The sequence below is a fragment of the Neolamprologus multifasciatus genome, chromosome 1 (assembly GCF_963576455.1).
Source record: "Neolamprologus multifasciatus chromosome 1, fNeoMul1.2, whole genome shotgun sequence".
NCBI lineage: Eukaryota > Metazoa > Chordata > Actinopteri > Cichliformes > Cichlidae > Neolamprologus > Neolamprologus multifasciatus.
Window position 1 is genome coordinate 34399764 of NC_140439.1, and position 17438 is coordinate 34417201.

Below are 17438 nucleotides of genomic sequence, written 5' to 3' on the forward strand. Positions count from 1 at the left end.
CACAGAATTGATAACACAATAAGGTATTTTGTGACTGTAGTTAGGAACAACCTCAAGCAGAGGTTAACTACGTTATTCTATTACACTCATTGACCTATAGCCTGAAGAGGTTTACACACATGTGTGTCTGAGTGTGTGTCTTGCAGATTTGCTACACATACTCAAGGCTTATCCTTTCTCATTGTTGATTTCCTCAGCTTTGCAAAGATTATTATGACATCTGAACGTGCATCTTCATAGACAATATCAGTTTTAAATAAAACGATCTTCAATCAGCAGTAACAAGTAGTAAGGAGGTGTGTAGGACACTCTGAAGTGCTCTCATATAGTGTTTGAGGTACAACAGAAATCACTTAAGTTTAGCTGCCTCTGTCTGTGACCTCATTTCATATTCCAGAAATAGCTCCCTCTCACCTCACGCTGCTACATCGCATGGGTACATGGGACATGTACACACAGACAGACACTCACACACACACACAGCTATGTAATGCAGCCCAGTGGAAGGTGCAGTGTGACATGCAACAGGGGGGGCTCTTATAAAACCGAGGAGGAACATTTTAACATCAAACACTCGAGGCCAGCAGGACGCAGCGTCTCCTTGAGGGTCGCAAATCGAGGGTCGAATGGAGATCATATGTGCGTCTTCCTGTGAATGCGAAGCCTACCTGAGTACAGAGAGGCAGTGGGGTACTGGTTGATCTGCTTCACTATTGTGGTGTCTATGAAAGTAGCGTGGTCTAACGAAAAGCAGCACTATCTGATTCAAGGAATCAGCATTTTAGCTCCAGTTCAGTTGTCACAGTAAAAGGTTGTAAAAATGTGCAGGATGTCTGCTCTTCACTGGCATCATTGCATTACTTGCTAAATTTAAGTATGGGGAATGGAAGTCACGCAGATTTTGTGTTGATATGGTAAGGGATCTTTCTGCTTTGTTTGTCTAATGTTAAGTTTCAGTAGCTTCATGCCATGCTTCATCAATAATGTCCTAAAAGCTTTTGTACACAACCGAAAATGAATCTATATTTTTCCAGAGCAAAGTGGAGAGCAAGACGCTTCGAGGTAAAATTAGTTAACTGAGGCAAATGGCTTAATAAAACAAATTAAACGCTGGAAACTGCTGTCCAGTTTGGGGTTTAAGCTGCCTGGATGATTAGAGGCAAGAAAAGAAAACACCTAAACAAGCAGTTCTTTTCCCCCGCAGTAAATTATGACCAACTGGATAGAAACATATAATTTGTGTGAAAGTGAAAAGATTTTTCAAGTTATACCCTGCTATCAAATGGTGAAAAGGCAATTAGGAAAGAAAGCAACAAAGAAATATTATTCCCAACTTTCTATTTGAATTCTATAGTTTAGAGCAGAAAGGATTTTCACAAGCTGCCACTGATATATTCTGATGACTGCTTTCCCTAAGCAACATCTGTACAGGCTGACAACTGACTGCAATCACTGAGGTGGAGTTAATACTCATGTATGAAGCTCTCATTCCTGCCTTCCTTTCTTTACACAGCATCACTTTACAATCTTTCTCATCGAGTTGGCAAAACAAATACACATTTTTCTCCATCTCTGTCTCTCCATGGCTCACAAACACTGCACATACACATTCGTTCTCATGCTCAATCCCTCAGAGGGCCCTAAAGCCTTAATAAGGAAGATTTAATTAGTTTTCAAAGTATATGGGTGAGCAAAGAAGGGGCTATTATCTTTATGCTTAACAGCAGCAGTTGTGTGTTCCCATGGAGAGAGCATCTCTGGTGGCATTCAGTAAAACACTATGGCTTTGATGTACAAAATGAGGAAAAGCGAAAAAAAGCCCAAAGGAACATGTAAAAGCTGATTGCTCTCCTGTGTCTGTGTATGAGAGAGCAGGCATATGGTCATTAATTTGCTTTGACTTATCAAATGCATAAAATACCTGCATAAAAATAGGAATTTATCACAGCAATCAGCACATTACAGACTTTGCATACAATCTATACTCGGTGTATAAATTCTTACACTAACTTGCCATTTAAGAACGTCCCACGATTTCATCTGGAAAAAGGTACCAGGAAACATGAGTGTACTGTAAAGAGAAGCTGGTTTTTGAAAGATGGCATCCTATCCTGTGCTTTAGAGATGCCAAAAAAAAAAACCCAAATAACTGTGGACCCATCTGTGGGTAGCACAAAGAAGACAATGTAGTTTGTTATCTTTTAGTCATTCATTCACAAGACAAGAGAAAAAAGAAATTATGTTTTTTCTTTGTCAGGATGATGTGGGAAATCCAAGAGGCATACAATATGCACACAACCCCATCGCAAGATGTTGTTAGACTCATTGTGTTGCTTGTTAGTCTATATTTTTCTCGCTCTCACGAATACATGGACATTTACTGGTAGAAAATTACCTACAATTAAACAGAAAAAGTTCCCTTGCACAGTAGTGGTTCTTAACTTTTTAACATTCAACTTGCTGACAGCGCTATGGCATCATCCTGCCGTCTGTCGTCTACCCTCTGCAGCTGATGGGAGAAACAGTTGTATGTACAACAACTCATGGAAGAAAAGTGGAGAACTGCTCGGTCTCAACCCCAAAACTATCATTTCACAGCTAATTATACCAAACGATTATATACAATTAAAGCTTGGTTAAGTTTGTTTAGAATGAGCCCATAACAATGACAATATTAATAGATGCAAAAAAGTGAACGGTGTCATCTGAGTGGACCAAGTTGAGTTGAGTTGGTAGCAAATCTGCGTGCGACATGAAGTATGGTTATGAGAGCCATGCACCATTTAACTGCCTGTATTGGTTCACTAATGTTACTGGTTTTGTGGAGATGTAAGTGCAACAGCAGCTCAGAACACCGCAGCGGGCTGGAGAGAAAACCAAGAACCATTTTTTAAAGGTCACATGTTGTAGAAGTTACCTTTTTCCCATGGTGGGAACTTCATGCAGTAAAAATTCAGAAATTGTTCTTCCGTAAGAGCACCGACTTCACTTTGGTGAGGTTGTATGTCTATAGTACGGTACAGACCAGCTTTTTACCCTCTTGAGGATACTTTATGGTGCATGGGAGTTTGCCCAACTAGTTTACATGTGTTTTGTGGACTTGGAGACTGCGTCCCTCAGAGTGATAGCTGCTCACGGAGTATAGGGTGTCTGGCCCGTTGCTACATGCCATTCTATCCTTATACAACCGTTGTAAGAACTAGGTCCGTATAGCCGGCAATAAGTCTGACTCGTTCCCAGTGGATGCTGGACTCAGCCAGGGTTGTCCTTTGTCACCAATTCTGGTCATAATTTTTATAGACAGAATTTCTTGGCATAGCCAAGTGACGGAAGGCTTCCACTTGGACAGTGTGTGAATCTCGTCTCTGCTTTAAGCAGATGATGTGGCTCTGATGCCTTCATCAGTTGAGGTGTTTCGGGCATCTGACCAAGATGCCTCCTGGGCGAGGTCTACCAGGCATGTCCCACCAGGAGGAGGCCCCGAGGAAGGCCCAGGACATGCTGGAGAGACTATATCTCTTGGCTGGCCTGGGAATGCCTTGGTGTTTCCCCAGACAAGCTGGAGGGAGGTCTGGGCTTCTCTGCTTAGGCTGCTGCCCCCAAGACCAGGCTCCAGATAAACAGAAGAAAATGGATGGAATTAATTTTGGAAAAATTTGGATTTTTTTTAAAGAATTGTGGCTTGATGCTAGGACCAGTGCTTCACAGCATGAGGGACCTGAGTTTCAACACAGACAGGGCTCTTGTGTGTGAAATTTCACCTGGGAGCTGCTGACACTGAAGGACATTCTAGGTTATGCTTTTAGCCCCCCATGGCACACACTCAACAGAGACTGCATGAAAACCTAGTGCACTATTAAACGTAACGGCTTTGGCCTGAAGTTTCTCTCATTTAGGTTGTATTCTGGTTCCAGCTCTCCTGAGACCCTGAACTAGATAAGCTGTTAGGATAATAAATGGGTGGAGGATTGTGCATTAACACTCTCATGTGAACCTCCTGATACCTTCACATTTAGAACAGTAGGTCTAGACTGATTTATTTGCAAAGTACAAGGAGAAATCCACAACAAATTCAATTTTCGCAATCAAAAGTGGTCTTATCGACTTCATAGAATTCACTTTTGGACAAACCAAAAACAAATTTATTAATGGGGCCACCTTTTCCAAAAGCAGTCACAGTGTGTCTGTGTGCAAAAGATAGCATTTAGCTCACAAAGCCTTCTGCTGGTTTTAGACGTCTGATGAGTTGTTTTTTTGTCGGGGTTTTTTTTTATACTCCGGCAGCTGGTCAGAGCTAAAAGATCAGAAGGAGACAGTTAGTGCTGCTAACTGCTGCCCACGCCACACTCTGCTCTCTAATAGAAACACCAAACAAAAACACTCCACATAGTTCATTATCAGAGAAGAGTTTAGCCCTTTTTGTAACTGCAAAAGCACACTATAGTGGGAGATCTGACTGGTATTAACATTAATGTTAACACATTAATGTCCTCTAAATGTTGACACAGGCAAACAAAAGCTAAATTCAGAGAGATCAGCAGATGTTCAGAGATTCTGCTTATCTAAAAAAAATATTTCTGACTCCAATTTGGGGGAAAAACAATTAATGTTCTTCTAAACAGAAGGCTGATTAGACATTTAAAATAATGACCATATTTTCTTGGGAGTAAATGACAGCTGGCAAAACAAAAGCAAAAAAAAAAAAATCTCTCTCTACTGAGTCAAAAATGGTATATACCTTTATTATTGGCAAACCATGCCCTGAATCTCAAAAAGTATGTGGGTAAGGAAAAACTATGCCCAACTAAATGAAACCACCAACCACCAGCAGTTTATATATTGCTAAGTAAAGAAACTGTGAAAGGGATTTATAATATTTTTGTTTCTAGCTCAGTGGCAGTAAAAAGACAGCCTAGAATGGTAAATGGTAAATGGCCTGTATTTGTATAGCGCTTTTACTAGTCCCTAAGAACCCCAAAGCGCTTTACACAATCAGTCATCCACCCATTCACGCACACATTCACACACTGGTGATGGCAGCTACATTGTAACCACAGCCACCCTGGGGCGCACTGACAGAGGCCAGGCTGTCGGACACTGGCGCCACCGGGCCCTCTGACCACCACCAGTAGGCAACAGGTGAAGTGTCTTGCCCAAGGACACAACGACCGAGACTGTCCAAGCTGGGGCTCGAACCGGCAACCTTCCGATCACAAGGCGAACTCCCAACTCTTGAGCCACGATCGCCCCCAGAATCAAGAATCAAGAAAACACAATAAGGTACCCTCCAAAAATTATATATATCACTAATTATTAATTATTAATATGCTATCTGGTTGATTTATAGTCAATAGGAAGCAATACATACTAATTTCTAGGTCCTTGGAATAAATCAATTTCTGCATTGGGACACATCTCTGAAGTCTCCGAGGAAGGGTGGGAGCTTGTCACTGCTGTGGCGTGTTAGTGCTCGCTGACTCATACACCTTGGAAATGGTTGTTCTGAACATTTTATATGATGAGTGACAGGGGTGGAAAGGCTGGAATATTGCTTAGAAGCATGCTGGTACAGCCCAAGGCACAACACAGAGAAATATTTATGCTAGAGAGATAAAATAAAGAAAATATTCATACTGCAAATATTGCATTCGCTTTGTAGCATTTATTTTTTATCTGAGAAGGTAAACAGTGGTCAGCACTTGGACTTAATGGGTATTAAATTATTATCTCTGTGTATATGAGAGTGCAATGATGATGTGGGCCCATTTGAATCCATTGGTCTGATTTCACTTGCAGTTATCCGCTGAAGTTAAAGGTTATGGTGACGGAGGTTTGGGAAAGCCTCAGAATTGCAGGAGCAAAGATCTGACTGAAAGCGAGCTTTCATCTAGAAGGTCATCTGGCTGTTTTCAATTACTTGAGACACACATGCTGATGTGCACACTGGAGACACACTTGTAATTATCTCTAAGTTGCTTCAGGCAGATTACACTTTAAAGCTGACCTTTGCACATTTTATTCAGTCTATGAATGTGATACAGTTGAGGGTGGGTGATTATAGCTGAGGATAATCCCAGTCTGTGAGGGCACAAACAGTCTTACACTCTGCATACAAAAGCAATTTAAGAGTGGTTCATATTTTGTGTTATACCTAGAAAGTAAAGCCATTTACTGGTTTATCTAACTGCACTCTGTAGCAGCTTGTGGCAAATTCTCTTTAATTAGGCATCTTATGAAGCTTTGACACTTTCAAAGTCACACTAATGATGGTAGTACAATATACTAAGTTTATTCTTAGTATATTGTACTACTGCATTATGTGTCCAATTTACTTGCATAACAACTTATCACAACTTTGGGTGATCAGGACCTACATTGGTTTTTAGAGAAACAGTAGTTCGGACATCTTTCAAAATAATTCAAAATAAAACAAAACAATACCTTTATTACTATCTTAATAAAATTAGATGTAATTAGATTAACTGCTGCATAAAGTGAATGTTCCCAACCCACATGCAGGTTTTATATCTGTAAACATGTAAAAGGTTCATAAATCATTATGCTTTTGTCAACGTGACATCTCTAACACTACTTAGTCTATGTCTGTGAAGGTTCTCAGTCATCCAGGTCATTGTAGTCAAAGGAGCTTCCAAAGGAAAGCGCCTGGACTTCTTTAAGTTGCTTGAAGACGTTTCACCTCTCATCCGAGAAGCTTCTTCAGTTCTAAGGTCAAATGGTGGAGAGTCCCAGATATAAACCTAGTGGGAGTGTCCCACCCACAGAGGGACAAAAGGACCCCCTGATGATCCTCTAATTGCCTGAGCCAAGGTGTGAAACTGGGTGTGGGTCCCAATCAGCCAGAGTTTCGGGTGAGTTCATTGTGAAACCTGGCCCCACCTTATCATGCGAATTCCTGAGGTCAGATGGCCCAGGATGTGAGTGGGCGTTAAGGCGTCTGGGGAGGGAACTCAAAACTGGATTACAGATGGCAGAGAGTTGGTGTCGTAAACCACCGCCTCTGTTCAAAGATGTCTGTGGGTCATCACCATTCATTAGTCCAGTGGTTCCCAAACTTTTTTTGCTGGGCCCCCCTTGTTTTACAAGAAAAATGTTCGCGCCCCCCCTCGCGCGCGCGCTCGAACACATCCTCCAACCACACACACCCATATTTTGTTCCATTGCGGTTTATTTCACACCTCAAACATTTATTAAACAATTAAGCAAATACAAGTAATCTGCAATAAATGACAGGTAGTAAGAAAATAAACTACTAAGTCTTTTACGCTACGTCCACACCTACACGGGTATTTTTGAAAACGCAGCTGTTTCGTCCACACGTAAATGGCGTTTTGAATCACCGAGAACGGAGATTTTTTTAAAACTCCTTTTTTTGCGTTTACGTGTGGACAAGGAATACAGAGTTCGTCACGCAACCTCAAAGGTATGTGCCTTTTTTCACGTCACGCTGTGTGCACGTTATTGTTTACATGAGATGAATTGCAGAATGGCAGATAGAGACGAAATACTGTTAATCTGACAATCTGCAGGTTTTACACGCTTACATATACACGCAGTTACTGTCCCTCCATTTAGAAAGGCAGAGGCGTCACGGTGTAATTATTTTACGTGTAGTTGTTTTTTTTCCTGTGTAATAATATTCAACATTGCTATCAATACATTTTTCAAAAAATCCCTCTGCAAAATGGGTTCAAAAACATAAACAACTGTTGGATGCTGTTTGTCCGTGATTTGAACCGGGGAAACAAATCGTGGCAGGATCAGCCTGATGTTATTTGTATCCCACTGTAACTTTACTGTATAAAGAGCAAACATCTCCAAAATGTCAGGAGTAGTCATTACAACAAGTGTTTGTGAACTACAAATCAAGAATGTGGGATACTGTTTGTCCGTGATTTAAACAGCCCAGCGGTGCTCCCAACGAAGGGAAAACCAATCCTGCAGGGAGACCTACCTCGGCACTTGTGCAGGTGAAACCAAAGGGAAGATATGCTTCACCATATTTTCTAGTCTTTGGCTTAGAATGAAGTTGGTTTGGAAACATATTCAGCAATGCTTCATCTCCTGCTTTGCGTTTGTGTGGGCGCCCGTGCTAGCAGTGTCCAAGCGTTGTTGGTTTTTTTTTCCCTTTTCATGCTGCGCCCCCCCTGCAATGGCTCTGCGCCCCCCCTAGGGGGCGGGCCCCACACTTTGGGAACGTCTGCATTAGTCTATGAATGGTGAACCTCAAATGACTCAAGTGCAATTAATAAATCTTTTTTAAATTATTTTTTTATTCGAAGCTGTAACAGAAAATGGGCCATGTAAGTTTGTGAATAAATCCTACAGCTCTACAGCCTGCCTCATGCCTGGAAAGAAGAAGAAGAATCTGCTACATATATAGTATAAACTACACAGTGACATACTCTGTCATCTATGCCAGAAAAGGAGATATTTTATCATGAGGATTCCGGTAGAAAGGTTCTTGCATGTGTAAAAGGCAACACAGGGAAAAGGGCATGTCTTTTACTTTCACACTACGTTTCTGTCACTGAGACTGCATTGCTCTCTCTCTCTGCCTTGCTTCCCATCTCAGTCGGCATCCCAAACTTTCTGGCAATCACTGAAATGCCTATAGGAGCTCTTTTCAGCAGGAAGCAACAGCCTTGTACACTTTGTTGTGATGTTCATCTGTGTGAGCATGTAACAGTGTGCACGAGACAGAGCAAGAGTGACAGAGAGAAAGAGTCTGGAGGGACCATCTGTCCTGTGACCTGGACATGATGTAGACCAGGAGGAGTGCGGCTCTGGGAACTGCCGATAGACATTAAACTGTACAAAGATAAAACCCTAAACACGTGGCACAGATATGAAGACACAAACACACACAGTGACAGCGTCTTGGAATTCATAATGCATCCATCTCTTTCGCTTATCCAGTTCAGGATGGTGGTGGTGGGTGGCTGTGGATGAGAGGTGGGGTACACCAAGCTGCCATTCTATTGCTGGGCTAACACAGAACAACAGACAACCATTCACACTCACATTCACACCTATGGCTGATTTAGAATACCAGTTTCTCTGGTAGAAAACCTATTAGCAGGTCTGAGGTCTTAAAATAGGAGGAAAAAAGAACAGCGGAATCAATAATTAAGCATAAATAAGATAAGAAACATTATTGTAAAGCAGTATAAACAACTTGTTTTTTTAAAGCTTGAGTAGTGAGAGAAAATGGCCTCATTCTTACTAAATGACCTTCCAACTCTCAATTTATTCCTTCTGCTGCCTCCATCTGCTCATTGTTCCATTCATTTCACTCATCTCACACCCTCTCTTCTTCTATCCTCCTATTTTGAACACTTAAATCAACATTCATTTTCCTGCGAGGAGGAGTGACACGGACTGGCAGGACTTTCATCTGAAAAGCTGCTATAAATACCCAGTTGAACGAGAAGAGATGGAGAGATGAGAGAAAAGAGAGAGGCGGAGGGGGAGTGGGACTTGAAATAGACTAGTTGTGGGCATTACAAATATTTGGTTAGATGAAAGCATCTGAGTAGAAAGAATTTACAGAGACAGCAACGCCTGATGCAGGTTGGACTTCAGAGTGCTGCTGAATCCAAAGCAGACGAGGAGGTTGGTGGTATTTCATAAAGTATGTGAACAAAAACAGCTACATCTGATCTGTCAAGGCTATCCTCTGAAACCTCGTACCTTTTACTCAAAAGAAGCAATTCAGACCAGAGTTGTGGGAGAAAGGTTGTGTATAGGCCTATTGCCTAAGCATGATATAGAATTTACTAATCAAGCCACTGGCACTGTTATGCTAATCTTCTAAGGTTTGTGGCAGCTGAAAGAGATCTAAAAAAAAATCTAAAAAGGCATCTAAAAAATTCTCTAACCTTTTTTTCTCTCTCTTTATCCTGCTCTGTTTTCATTAGTTGATAACGTCATTTGAAAAGTTAGCTGGAGCAGACTATACTATATTGGTAAAGCGTACTGCAATAATGCCCCTGGCCCAGTAGAGGATTACAAAGTTCAGGCTTCAGATGAGAGCGAAATGGGAAAAAGGACGAGAGAACGGGAGACACCGTTGCTTTTTTTGATTAGAGCTTTTGAGAAATAAGCCATTTGTAGATGAGGGTGAACGCAAAGAGTTAAGCCCAGCAGGACTTACTGATAATTATACAGAAAAATAGGGTTCAAATGTGTCTTTTGAAGCTCTTACCCAACGTCTTACTACTTCTGACAAACACAGCAATCAGTATGCATAGATAATCGCAGCCTTGACCTCTTCAGCTATCTTATCATCATCTCTGAGGCTAGATAATCCCCAACAAACATGTCCTTCAATAAACACATACTCCTTACTCCCAGTGGTTGTGGTGCTTGCATTTTAACGCATGCAGCAATGATTTTTAAAGACTAGGCTTATCAGTCACAACGTCCATAAGCTGAAGAACACACTCACCTTAGTCGCCTTCCTTCCAGCCTGTGCTCAGTAACACTTCTTCATTAAATTATGATGTCATACATTCTTTCAATATTAAATAGATTTGATTAATGCTACAGTCACACCAGGGGGGGGAAATGCAGAATGACATAGGTGCCTGCATTTTATATATGAATATAACCAGAATAACAAAACATACAATAACAAACATAACCCTCTGTCAAGGGTGGCCATCTCCTCAACCCATTAGAGAATGCTCTACGTTCAATTTGTTTAAGGCAAAGGTTAAAAACTGGTTATGGACAAATCAAGTGTGTGATCATGTATGAGTTGTATAGTTTTAATGTTTTATTTGGGAACAGAATGGTGTGTATGTGTAAGTTTGGTGATGGAGTTTTTATTATGAATGAATGATGAATTTTTATGAATTATTATGTCTATTTTTTATGCTTAAGGACAACAGATGGAAATTAGCCCTTGGCTATAATCTGGTATGTTTACATTCATGTAATTTTTTTTTTTTTACATTTATGTTCATTAACATGCACTGTCCTAAATAAATAAAATAAAATGAATACATCCAACTGCACGGCCCCGAGATTGAGCGTGCAACACTGTCAACCTCTGGATGACCAGTTTGCCATTGCACCACCTGAAATTGGTCACCACATGTGAATGCATCGAACATGTTAGAAGTGACCGTGCTTGAGGAAGAGAGTTGTTCTGGAAGTCTACCGTGAACAGGATTGCAGGTCTATTTCTGAATACCTTGTACACTGCAAATATATCGTTTTCTGCCTTTGAGCACTAGGATGAAAACGTGTTGCCCAAATTAACTGCCTTTGTGAAAATGTAAATTAATAAGAAATAAATGCTGCTATATTATCCCCCCCTGTCCCTTGTGGGTGACTGTTGCTTTTGTAAAAAAAAGTTTAAAAATGTCATAATGGATAGTGCTGTACCCCCACCCCCACCATTTGCAAGTACACTAATTTCACAGTAAATTAATGAGGAAATTCATCCACCGTGTGGCGTCTTTAAGAAAAGAAAGAAAAATACATTTATAGTTTTGAAAGCTAAACAAATTTGCATAAGCCATTTAAGTATGCATCTGGAGTTATTAGTTTCCAATCAATTCAAATTTATGGTGCTGCTGGAATACTATAGTTAGTATAATCTCATCAAATGTAGGATGCTACACAACAAATTCAAATGTGGTTAATAAATGAAGCAAACTCAAAGGTTTCCATAAAATCTGAGAGTCTCATGATATTAATGTCAAGAAACCAGAGTAATCACTATGCAAACAAGGTTTGTACATAGCTGCACTACATGCTGTAGGCTCCCCCTGGACCTGTGCATACTGACAGTTTATTCCTCTGCACTGATGCCTCATGAAGTGAATGATGGGAGTCAAACATTGGCTGGATTGGAGTTCGGGGACCTACTTGACAAATTTCCAAGGACCCTCTGCCAAGTGAGGATTAGCTTCATTCTCGCATGAAATTATTTTTTTCAAGACGCGATCTTATACAAGGATCTTGGAGGAACTTGAAAACTATATCTACATATCTCACCCTCACACAAGTAGGTTTATTACAGAACAAAACCTGCAAATATGCACACATATGAGGAGTTATTAAATGGAGCTCAGGTGTGCTTTGTTCCTACCTTCCACTTTTGTTTTGGAGGACTACCAGGGCATCAGGGAACCCATCCAGGTTGTAGTCCCCAAGGTGAAGGGCTGGGGGTTGACTCAAGTTATCTGGCACAAAGCCCCAGACGGTTTCTTTCCGCTTGAAATCTGAGAGAACTGGTATCCACTGCAAAAACAAGTCCCCCAACAGTTAGTCATCAATCACAGTCATACCAGTGATACATTACTGGAAGCTTTAACAATAAAGAACAACAAGAATACAAAGATAAAAGCAAACAAATGAGCCTGGTAGAGAAAAAAGTTAGTGTACATTTATCTTTCTCAAAGAAAACCGGAGATTATAACTCTTGAACAGTGTTCAAAAATCTGATATATACTAAACAAATACAGTAATAAAATCATGAATATTTAAAGTTGAATTTACATGAAAGAAACTAATTTTACATATTCTGTTAATCATAAATGACTTGGTTAAATTACCTGTCTGGATTGGTTGTTATATGAGTTTAACCCAATTTCACAACATCACAAGTTACAGATCCCTTTGCCCACACAGTGTATACACCTACACATTCATACGGTACGTATGCCAATGTAATGGAATTTTGACAGCAGTAACAAGCTTAAAAAAAAGAAAAAATGAAAGAAAAAAAGAAGCAATTTCAAGCTAATGACAAATGATTGCCTATTTTCAAATGCTTTTATCTCATCCAAATCAGCAGACTAAGAGCAATGGTTCAGGCAACTGACATTAATAGCAATTTTTCTTTTTTTTTCCAGTGAGATTAGAGCACTCCAATAATGCTCAAACCTGATGGTCCAACAGTGGCTAGCTTTAAAAGCACCTTAACAACATTGTTTCAAAATGAGTTTCTTTGAAACTTTCAGCAGTAAAGTAAAAAAAAATAAATAAATAACATGACTTAAGTTTAATCCTAAATCTTCTCACCATGTAATAAATCATTCTCTTTCACCTGCAGGATCTTGAATAAAAACTAAGGCTGCAAAAATACTTGACAAACACTCTAACATCTCTAAAAGCATTAGAGATGTGAAAAGGAACTTCTACATCTCTAACTGGTAGCATTGGAATTTTTGCAACTCTGTAATGTTCAGTGTATTTTCCCCAATGTGACTGACTAAAACAAAAGATACACAGAAATCAGCCTACATTTCACTTACATACTACATTGAAAACAAAACTGTCACCTATAGGGGAGTTTTAGAATCAGATGTTGTGCATGTGCTCACAGCCTGCAGTCTCGTTTCGATGCAATTTTCTTTACACGTTAAGAGAATAATGAAAGTAGCCCCCCCCCACCTTAGCAGCATCATTTTTGCAGTTCGAAAACTGACTTACATGACATGTTTGTCCTATTACTGTTCTCCAGTTGCCTACAATGGGAAAAAAAATGCTATTGCTTTCCATGTTGCAACAGAAAGGTTTTATTGTCCAAATATTCCTAAACAATTCATTTCAGCAAAGTTGTTACCATGATGGCCGTAATGATCTCTCTGCTGTGATTAGTGCCATTACAGTGAGCTGTTAGACAATAGACTCCTGTGAATTACTTACAATTAAAGAGAATGAAGTGTTACACAAAAAAAAGGGGGAGACTATTATCAGCCCAAATGTTCACTCTTATAAACAGCGGTTTATGAGTAACATGTGTCATCAATCAGTGCATGTATTTGACATCAGATGGTCTACAGTTAGCATTAAACTTGGATTTGAGATACTTTGAGATGCCTCGTCCTGATCCCTGATAGGTATAAGGCACATCCAACAACCCACAGACCAGCCATCAATCCATTCATCCATCCTTTTGCTGTAGTTTTACAGATATAAGGGGAGGGGAAAAAAAAACCTTTTCAAAACTGCACTAAACGGGCAGTTTGTATTAATTACATGTGCAGTTTCTAGAGAGGCATAAGAGGGGATGCTAGAGGTTTAAACTATTCATGAATGTTAAACATTCACCAGGTGCAGGGGAGAGACACCAGAGATACATTCACCACAACTGCCACTAATGGCTCCTAATACAACCAGTATGTCTGAAAAGGAAAACCATAGCCTATTTCCAATTAGTTTGAAATCCATCATGGAAATCGTAATCCACGTTTTCTCCAAACCAGCTGTGCACACTACATGATATACAGATAACACACTGTTGCCTATTCGTAGGCGGTGTAGTGGGCTTAGGTCACGTTAATGATGTGACGCCTCAGTGGCTAAATGCAAAATGAGCATCTGCAATTTGCTTAGAGGGTCCCAGGTTGAAATATTATTTCTTTACTCTTCATTTTCAAAAACAAAGAAAATAAAGAATAGTCATTGGCCAAGTAAAGCCCCTCCCCCGCTTCAAGATGCTAACAGAAATCCCAGACAGCATTTAGAAACATGACTAAAACACAGTTATTGGCTTCTCAATTCATATTAAAAAGCCAAAGCTTGTCTTATTCCCTTTGCTTAATTACTTTTGGTTTGACTCAGCAAATGTAAAGACACAAACTGCCATAATTGTGTCAATAAGTACCACAAAATAGTGTATCTGCATAATTTCAACCAATTACATTTGGTTAAAATTGGTCGCTTTGCCCCAATAAAAGCTTAAATATTATTTAAATCATCATTTTGTTTTATTTGGAAGCCAATTAAAGATACTTAACCACTTTAGCTTTTATCATGCAAAATATTTTTATTGTGAAGGTAGTTGCTTTTAATATCACGTTCAAGTTCTAATTTAGTTCAACATTACTAATAAATCATGCAAATAATGTGCTTTAATTCCCTAAGCGTACAAGCAGTAACTTGAACTGACTAAATGTAGGCAGCAGATTGTTGAGGTGACAGTAATTATACTCTTCTACATTCAGATGGAGCATTAAAAGCGAGAGCGTTAAAAAAAGAAACTAAAATCTGCGTTTCATCTTTTTCTGAAGATAACACCGAACTTAGAACTTTAATGCAATGGTGCCCAAGTAAGCTATCATTAAATGACTGTTAAGTGATGTTGCGATCCAGCTTAAGAGGCTGACTGCCTGCCATATGGGCGTAAAGCTTGGCCATGATTACTGCCATCCAGAGTGGATGGAAGTGCCAGAGATGGCGGCAGTGCAGCGACTGGCAGAGAGAAGCGAACAGAGAGTAAGACCCACACAGGCTGCTGCCAGCCTATTTGCGGCCAGTAAACACAATGCTAGACATGGATGGACATAATAGTACACTGTCCCACAAAATCATTCTCATTCGGACACATCCAGAGAGGTGGAACAATTATTCCCCTGTTAACGTAGTGCCGGGGGCAAACATGTTAATTTCAGTTATTTACAGTTTTTTACTCAGGGAAGTCACCAATAAGACATCGGGTGGAAAGAAAAGAAACGGGAGAGAAACAAATGAGAAAGAAAGGAGTGAAGATGACAGGCGTGCATATACTTTAGTTTGGATGAATATATGTAGGCCTTGATCTAAAATGACAGATTGTGCTTTAGATAATGACATATTACTGAAACTGGCACTGCTTTATAAATCCAAATGACATTTATTTTCAATCCAAAATCTTTCTCTCCCTCATTTATTGAATTTTTTAAAAAGCTATAAGATGTAGTGGTTAGAATTGTGTACAAGTTTTCCTGACTGATTGCGTTACTAGATTTTCTGATTACATCTTCAATCTTTGCCCTGTAGTCTGCCAGCCGAATTAATTCACAGGTGAATTCTTTCCTCTTGAGTCCTTTGGTCCCTTCTGTGCTCAGTTCTGCTATGACATTCTCTCTCAGGACAGAGCAAGGCCTTTGCTGGCCGCCAGCCTTATCAGCACACCACTGTGCTGCTATAGGCCCCGAAGCAATCATTGTACTGTCTGTTGCTCCTTTCTGACGCTGATTAGAGGAAGTATGAGGAAAAGCATGGAGAATACAAACAACACAACACTGAAGAAAATGCAGACGTGTATTGTGCACTGGGTTAAAGAGTTTAATCTAAGCATTATCGTTATGTGACAGTTGTTGATGGAACTGGCAAAGAAAATTATTAAATAATAATAATAAAATAAAGTCAAATAAAGTCTCATAAACAAAAGACACAAAAATGTTAAGATTAAAAACCTGCACTTACTTGCGTGTAAACATACAAGCACTTGAATATGAGATAAAAAGATGCTTAATGAAACAGGGGTCCAAAATGAAGCCTATCATATTAGTAATTTCTTTAGCTGAGTGAAATCAAATGCAAGAAATGCATTATCATTATGGTCTCTTATTACATCATTTCCTAAATAGAAAGATAATTTGTGTCTCTCAAACATTACCTAATGACACAGACACGTAATGATCACATTGTGTGAACATATGGCAGAACAAAAGCAGATGATGAAAAACTTAATTGTGGTAAACTGGCAAATGAAGTCATAAAGCAAAAGTGGAAGTCATAAGTTAACTATTTTCCAAGCAAAAACACCAATTTATGGTGTTTGGACACGGCGAAAAGAGGCCGCATTTTCACTCTGTTTTGGTTTTATTGGCCAGCAGCACTGTGTAGGGAATCATGCAAGGCTCATTGGGGATATTAAAGGTTTCTAGTCTACTTAAATAATTTTTATTTCAGAAGCTGGATGAACAGCCAACCTGACAGAGCAGCTTTTTGAATAAATCATGAAGCAGTTACTCCTTCCTTGTGGCTGCAGAAGTTTTGACATTTAATCACTAAATATAGCAGAGTATTTTAATAATGTCAAGTGTGTGTCTTTATAGATTAATCAGTGGCTCTACAGTGGCCAGTTAAACAGAGAGATACTAAGTCTAAATAACTTGAGCTCGGTTCAAATGTCGACATATTAACATTAAATTGAGTGTGAGACTTGGTGTGTGTGTCTGCATGCAAATGTGTTAAAGCACAAATCCAAATGACCAAGTTAATGGAGATAGAGACGATGATGGGATTCGTGTGTGAGAGGTAATCTGATACCTTTAATGGTAGTGAAGGGAAGGATCCCGCATACAAATGGCTTTTTTATGAAACGGTGAGAAAACACCATGTTAAGACAGCTTATTATGGTGTTGTGCATGCACACACGTGCGCATTCACATGCAAAATGTGCATGTATGCAGAAAAGAATAAGAACTAGGAAGGGCACAAACACAGACCCAGACGCAAATTCGCTCTCCTGGCTTTGCTGATGACTAAAGTGAAAAAGCCGCGGCATGCTTGCAGACTCCCATTGATTCAACTTGGCGCAGAGAGCTCCCGCTTCATTAGGCCAAGAAATTAAAATGTGGGCGGCCTGCGGTGGAGGAGGGAGGTGGTGCGGGTTTATGGGGTGATGTGGG

The 17438-nt window shown here is 39.8% G+C and overlaps 1 protein-coding gene across 1 annotated transcript in view; it reads right to left on the reverse strand.

The window, feature by feature from the left end:
- The window catches only part of itfg1 (integrin alpha FG-GAP repeat containing 1), a 178287-nt gene that overhangs the window by 85436 nt on the left and 75413 nt on the right, over positions 1-17438 (reverse strand). The window contains exon 10 of the mRNA XM_085155842.1: positions 12122-12273. Coding sequence (XP_085011968.1) covers positions 12122-12273 — 152 coding nt within the window. The remainder of the gene's footprint in view (positions 1-12121; positions 12274-17438) is intronic.